The 7324-nt window shown below is 48.7% G+C and overlaps 1 protein-coding gene across 1 annotated transcript in view; it reads right to left on the bottom strand.

The window, feature by feature from the left end:
* Window positions 1-7324, bottom strand: part of TCAF2 (TRPM8 channel associated factor 2) — a 26200-nt gene that overhangs the window by 6825 nt on the left and 12051 nt on the right. The window contains 2 exon segments of the mRNA XM_077778027.1: window positions 3-214; window positions 1065-2121. Coding sequence (XP_077634153.1) covers window positions 3-214; window positions 1065-2121 — 1269 coding nt within the window.

Consider the following 7324-nt stretch of genomic DNA (forward strand, 5'->3'; position numbering starts at 1 on the left):
CCAGCTTGTAGCATGGGGCAGGCACAGCCCTCTTGATGGTGACAGGAACGGGGCCCAGTTTGCTGCCCTTGGGCACGATGACATAGAGGAGGCCGCCCCAGAGGCAGGAGACCGACCGCGTGGCCCTGTCCATGCAGCACTGGTGCGTCACCACCGGCGCTCGGCACAGCTTTTTGGCCTTGCTCAGGTTATCGGTGTGGCAGCCCACCTGTACCTGGGGAGGTGAGTGCACTGTGTGTAGCAGGAAGTAGGTCTGTGTGGTGCTNACCTACGAGGTTGCAGTCCTTGGGACCGAATGCTGCGCGGGGTCATTCCGTTCAAACACCCCGACAGTGGGGTGTCCCCAGACAGGCAGGCACGCCGACCCTGAGGCAGACACAGGCTGGGGCCCTGCGGTGTGTCTGCCAGGTGGAGCCGGGCTCTCGTTCAGGGCCTGCGCCGCGTGGGGATTCCGACCCAGGATGAGCCCCACGGGGTCCTGGGCCACCCTGTGTGCACACGGGGGCCAGCCGTCCAGAGGCCGTGAGATCTGGCCCAAGGCGGGAGGGCTGGCTCTCGCTCCCGCCCTTGACCAGGGCCCCCTTGCCGGTCACGTGGGTGCAGGGTGGTTCCGTCCAGGGGCCTGGGGTTGCTTCTCTCGGGTGGAACAGAAGCGAGCGCCAGGAAGGAGGCGCAGGGGAGGCCCCTGACGGTGGTAGGAGGTGACCCTCAGGGCTGAGGCAGGACCGGCTCAGCCCTGCCTGTGGGGCCTGCTAGTGTGCGTGCCCTCGAGGGTCCGGGCAACGACCTGAAACACAGGAAGGCCGTGTGCAGTGGGCGAGGTGCGTGAGGTTCGGAGGCTGCCGTGGGGCTCCGGGGGGGACGTAAAGTCGCCACACGTGGAAATGCAAGGGCTTAGGTTTGCGTCCTAGACCCGATAGTAGCTCTGGCGTCTCAGTTGCTCCTTTAGGCCGAAATAGAGCTGCTTCGTCTACGAAATCTGTGAAACGGGCACAATCCTCCCTTCCTGGCCTCCCGGGAACGCCGCTGGGAGCTGAGGGAAACCGAGCGGCCCGGGGTCTTACCTTCAGGCCGGCACAGGCCGCGGCTTCCAACAGCGAGACTTCGGCGCTTTGCCCGCCCGGGAGGTAGAGCCCAGTACTCACCCAGCAATCCCCGTCGCCTGACGAAAGCCACAGGAGAAGGGCTGAGCCCCCGGAGCCTCGGGGCGCCTCCCAGGGCACAGCCCCGGCCCCGCCGCCTTAGCTCACCCACGCGTCCGGCACGCCCCCCGGACCCTCCGCGGTGCCCCCACCCCGGCTTCCCNCCCGGCTCACGGCAGGGAGCCCCGACAGGTGCAGCGTCTTCCTCAGGAGCCGGTGCAAGGACGCGTAAGCCGGGACGCCGTCGGCGGGGATCTGGAGGAAGGCTGCGCCGTCTGCGCCCAGCTTTGCCAGCCAGCGCTTTTCCGCGTCCCCAGCCCCGCGGCGCAGCGCGGCCTCGAACTCGCACAGCGCCTCGCGGAGGTGGTAGCCGCGCATCTCGGCGGTGGGGACGGGGAAGCAGCCGGGGTCCAGGGTCTGAGCCAGGATGCTGAGGCCAAAGGGGTTGAGGATGATGTTACCGGGGAAACCGGCCAAAGGGGAGCGGCCTGGGTTCTGGGAGGCCCACCACCAGGCCTGGCCCCCGATCAGCAGGCCCCCGCCTTCGGCCACGAACTCCTGGAGCTGCTTGGCCTCCTTGTCACTGTAAGCCACGCAGCAGTAGACACGCAAGCCGTGCGTCAGGCGGGGCTGCAGAGCGCACTCCAGGCCGTGCCCCGACAGCAGGGCGCACAGGTTTTTCAGGTGTGTGTTCACCCCAAATTTGCCCGTCCGGCCTCCGGCCAGCCAGCGCGCAGCGTTGAGCAAGAAGGGCCCCATCTTGGGAGCACAGAGCATGCCCTCGTGGGCGGCGAGGACCACCCGGCCCCGGCCATAGCGGGCGGCCGCCAGGAAGCAGCCGAGCGCGGCGTCTAGGCCCAGCGGGAAGGCCAGGGCCCCGTGCACCAGCAGCTGCGAGGGGACGCCCCCCGTCTTGATGTCCAGCTCTGAGATCCCTTCCAGGAGCTGCTGCTGATCCCGCCTGAGGTCCTCCCCGAACCTGGAGAGTGACACGGGGACAGAGGGGCTCCAGTCAGTCACAGCACGGAAGCGAGCTCCTAGATGGGGCCATCTGTGTGCACAGTTCCTGCCCGCCTCCTGCGTCTGCCCAACAACTGCTAGGCTCGAGTATGGAATACCATTCACCCTATCGAACCCACGGCATAGTTTTTCACCTCTGAACAACTAACTTACGGCACATCACTGCTGAAGTGACAGTGTTGACTCTTACATAGTGACACAAAAATGGCGCTTATCTTATAACCAAAGTTGTCATGGAAATACTGAGGAGTGAGGTCGTGGCCTTATCTGTACATCCTAAAGTCCACATAAACACTTCCAGGAATTCTTCCCATGCTAGCCAACTGGGTGTTGAATATTCTGGCTTGAATTTCATGTCTTTTTAAATAATTAAACATATATAAGTTAGAAAAAAATAGTCCATTGTTTCTAGACAAAATAGTCCTACTGTATTTCTGAGAGCTACATTTCTTCTAGAAAAAAAGCTCTGAGCTAGAAACAGAAGTAAATTGTTTAATACTACACTTAAAAATTTATACACACACTTAAAAAATTCTCAAATATGATGAGAGTATCACTTTTTATTGAGAAATGGTCTAAATGTAATAAAGTAAAAAAAAAAAACCTTGTATGTCAAGATTTTTTTTAAACCAATTTGTAGATACTGTAAGTGTCAAACAACGGGACACTGGTTAAATAAGTTGAGGTTAACTGTAGATGGCATACCATATGGTAATTAAAATAAGTATTAATATTGGAAGAAATGGAAAAAATTTAGAAATCAGATTCCAAGATACTGTGCCCTAAATAAACCAAATTTTGTGAAACAAACCACCAAAAATGAAAAAGCAAATAGAAAACACAAAACCAGACAAAGAGGCAGAATCTAGAGCATATTTCTCACATCTTCAGTGACCATCTTGGCTAGTGGGCTTATAGGCGGTTTTAATGATCTTCACAAAACTTTATTGATGAAAAGAGCACCTCTTGCACAGTTTCTCCCTTAATTTCTCTTCAGCATAAAGGAGGAGAGATAAAAAAAAACGCATTAATCATACCATGGCTTGCTATTTATTAGTTAAAAACAACAGGCAAATCCATGCGATTTAACACGGACCGATGTCCGGAACGTTCTGCGGAGCAAAAATATTTGCAAAATAGCAGAACTTAGGGATGTACTTATGTAAGACAAAAATAAAACAAAGTTAATAAATCTCAATATATGTGTCAAAAAAGTCAGGATAAAACCACAATAAACTTGGATCATGGAATAGAGAGAAAGGCTGGTGTTGAAAGAGATGGTCAAAGGGGCTTTTGCCTCATTGTTAGTTTTTCCTTTTCAAATAAGGAGAATGTACGAATGTATTTTCTCTGGTAATTAAAAATTAAATTTAAAATGCTAAGGTAACTGCTGGAAAAATAGAAATAAAATGCATAATCTACAAATGTGTTCAGGAATTTAAGGAATAGAGAAAACTTAGTCAAAAAAGGAATGCAGAAAAGAAACAAAGCATAACGACAAAATAAGGCACGAAGAAGAGGTACACTGAAATTATCACTCTATATAAATGGGTCAAATTTCTGTATGAAAAGATAGAGCCTCGTAGCTTGGGTTAAAAACATCTAGGTATAAGCTGCTTGTAAAAGACATACTCAACTGACAGAGAAGGGCTGAAAATGAGGAAATCTGCATACCAACAAAGCTATATCGAAAAAAACAACAAAAAGAAAGCAGAAGTGCTGGTATTAATATGAGACACAGCTAAATTCAAAGAGGAAAGAGTTAAAATACACCAAATGAGTACTTTCCATGGGTGAATGTTACACTTTACCAAAGATACAATTCTCATCAATTTTTAGGGTCCTAAAGACGAAGTGCAGAGAGCAAAAACTTCCACAAAGCAGAGTAAAATTTGATGAACTCATAATTGCATTTAGGATGGTAATGGATCTGTCAGCATCCAATCGGTCAGTTACACTTAAAAAGAGAGAGAGAGATGATTTGAGCAGAAGAAAAACCACGCTTGATCAGAAGCAGAGAACACTGATGAAATATCTCCCAGACGCTGAGGATGGTGGAGAGAGAGCCTAGGATGCCGCATTCCACCAATTTGTGGCATAAATATGAGGAAAAAAGTAGACTTTCTTAAACGTGATGCATTAAAGAACATACCAGTTTTCAGCACACAAGCACATGCACAGATGAGCAGATTAGATGATCTGCATCAAGCTTTTTTTTTTTAATGTTTTATTTATTTCGAGTAGAGAGAGAGAGAGCATGAGCAGGGGAGGGTCAGAGAGAGAGGGAGTCACAGACTGAAACAGGCTCCAGGCTCTGAGCTGGCAGTTAGCACAGAGCCCGACGCGGGGCTTGAACCCACGAACCGCAAGATCATGACCTAAGCAAAAGTTGGACGCTTAACCGACTAAGCCACCCGGGCGCCCCTGCATCAAGCTTTTAAGAGCAGTAGCAACCTCAGTCCAGACGCGTGAGGATGGGGACGGCAGTGTGGGATGAAAGACAGCCTCCTATCCTATATATATTTCTTTGTTCTCTGTATGTTTTTGACAATAAGCTTGAATTCCTTTTCAAGTAGTTTTGTAAAAAGATGGGATGTCTCTCAAAAGACGAATGAAGGCAGGAAGAGCAAGCACAGTAGATGGGAAACCACGTAATTCTCAACAGATGGTTTGACAGTGTTATAAAGGCAGTATTAATGGTCTCGGATATCTTTTTACCAATATTTAAATCTTCTTGTATACTATCAATAGTATTGAAGTCTGGAAAATAATGAAAGTAGCTTTTGCTTAACGGGCTTAATATATACTAGGCACTCACACATAAGGACTATCTCTCTTATTCTTTTTTTTTTTTTTAACATTTATTTATTTTTGAAAGACAGAGCATGAGTAGGGGAGGGGCCGAGAGAGAGGGAGACACAGAATCCAAAGCAGGCTCCAGGCTCTGAGCTGTCAGCACAGAGCCCGATGTGGGGCTCAAACCCACAAACTGCGAGATCATGACCTGAGCTGAAGTCGGACACTTAACCAACTGAGTCACCCAGGCACCCTTATATCTTTTAATTATTATGATAACCCTGAAATATACTCACATCACAAATGAGGCTTAAGAAGTTATGCAGTTTGTTCCATGGTTCTTAGCTAGTAACTGGCAGGGACAGGAAGCAAATCCAGGGTGGTTTGCCTCTACCCATTGTGTCCACACAGCAGTAGAAACTCTCCTTCAATTGCTTGAGTCTTTGGATTAAGCCCACAAGTGGGTATATGGCAATGAACACATATAGTTTGTGCAAAGGAGGCTTTAAATAGATGTGAAGGTGCAAATAATACTTAATTTATGAAAAATGAAACGTGTTCCTTTAGAGCTGACAGTGCAAGAGGCACTGAGGAAGGAGGGAAGAAGAAGGTGATGGTGTTAGGTAATTCACCAGGCCACACCTAAGCAGACAGGTGATACATGCAGTGGCTGTGTGTGTGTGTGTGTGTGTGTATAGGTAGGCTTCACACCCAGTGTGGAGCTCAATGCAGGGCTTGGACCCACCCTGAGATCAAGACCCAAGTTGAGATCAAGAATCAGATGCTCATAAAAGCCGTCTATGAGAAGCCCTCAGCTAACATTATCCTCAGTGGGGAAAAACCGAGAGCTTTCCCCCTGAGATCAGGAACACGACAGGGATGTCCACCCTCACCACTGTGGTTTAACATAGTGCTGGAAGTCCTAGCATCAGCCATCAGACAACAAAAGGAAATAAAGGCATCAGAATTGGCAAAGAAGAAGTCAAACTCTCACNAGTTGCTCAACTGACTGAGCCACCCAGGCACCCCACCCATGTAATGGTTTTCTGAATGCAGCTTGAAGAACCTCACAATAATGACAGCTATGAAGAGAGGGCTCATTGGGAAGGGAGCCACTCTGTCCCTTAACCATACATTGGCCTTCCCTATCCTATTCCTCATGGTGCCTAACTGACTTATTTTTCCTGAGGTGTTTGGTTTTTGTTTTCTTTGCTCTGACATCCTGCTTTTCATCTCAGTCTTTTACTTGTTTGATTTAACATGTATTTTTGGAAAGTTCTAAATAGAACTTTTATAGCCTGAAACATTCTCAGGGAATCTGCTTCTGTTCACTAGGTCGCATTTTTCTTCCATGCCTGATTGATTCTGTCATCTTTCCATACTAAATTTCTGTCTCTTCTGTATTTCCCTTCTAAATTTATTAGTGTTTTCATAGAGTTATTGTATGAATTCCACCCCAGCCCCCCATTAGCTGTGACAGATCTCTTGCATTTTCTGAAATAGTTTGGTTCAGTTCTTCATATGCTCCGGGACCCGTTTGTCTGTACTCACACCCCATGTCTATCCACCTTCCCAGATTATATGGGAGTTGGTATAGTGCTGCTTTCTACCTTCTTGTCGCCTGAGGTTTGTAGCATGAACCGAAGGGCAAAGTAGTCACATGGGCCTACTGCTGTCCTTGCTGGGGGCTAGTCCCTGCACTTTTGGGGACCTAAGGCTATGCCTGCTCCACCCAGGCAGGCGTGGAACGCACCTGAGGGGTTCTGCCACCACTGTGCATGGAAGATGACAGCTCCAGCATCCCTTTCTGCCCCCACCAAGTCCCCAAGCAGCTCTGTGGCCTTTATAAACTCACCCAGTGGATTCATTCTCCTAGGATACGAGAAGGCATAAATGATAATTCTTGGATTTGGGGTGTTAGCTTTTTTCTTGTGTCTGGGGTGGGGGTGGTGTCAGGAGATGGTACATACTGTGCCGCACATCAGTCACCTGAGCCTCAAAACCTCCACGTTCAGCTCTCTGTTTAGCGTTTTTCATTCATTTGGTCAGATTGGGTGGTGGGGGCAGTTCTGGGAACTAGCCCCATTTCAAACAGTCTTTACCTGGAAATTCTCTGGACTGTGGGGAGGATCAAATGAGAGAACATAAAATCTTCAGAAGATGCGTAAACTGCTGGCATGTGTTTACTTTCATGTGAGCAAATCCTAATACGTTCTAGGCCTTGTAGGTTATGCCACGTGTAAATGTCATGAGCTCTTGTTCCGGGAGCAGTATTTTTCCTAGACTCTTCTGTGCCTTCCTATAAAAGTAGTGAGTGCCTTTGGATCTGACTTTATTCTTTTTTTTTTTTTTTTTTTTTTTTTTTT

This window comes from Crocuta crocuta, unplaced genomic scaffold (assembly GCF_008692635.1).
Source record: "Crocuta crocuta isolate KB4526 unplaced genomic scaffold, BGI_CrCroc_1.0 scaffold128, whole genome shotgun sequence".
Taxonomy (NCBI): domain Eukaryota; kingdom Metazoa; phylum Chordata; class Mammalia; order Carnivora; family Hyaenidae; genus Crocuta; species Crocuta crocuta.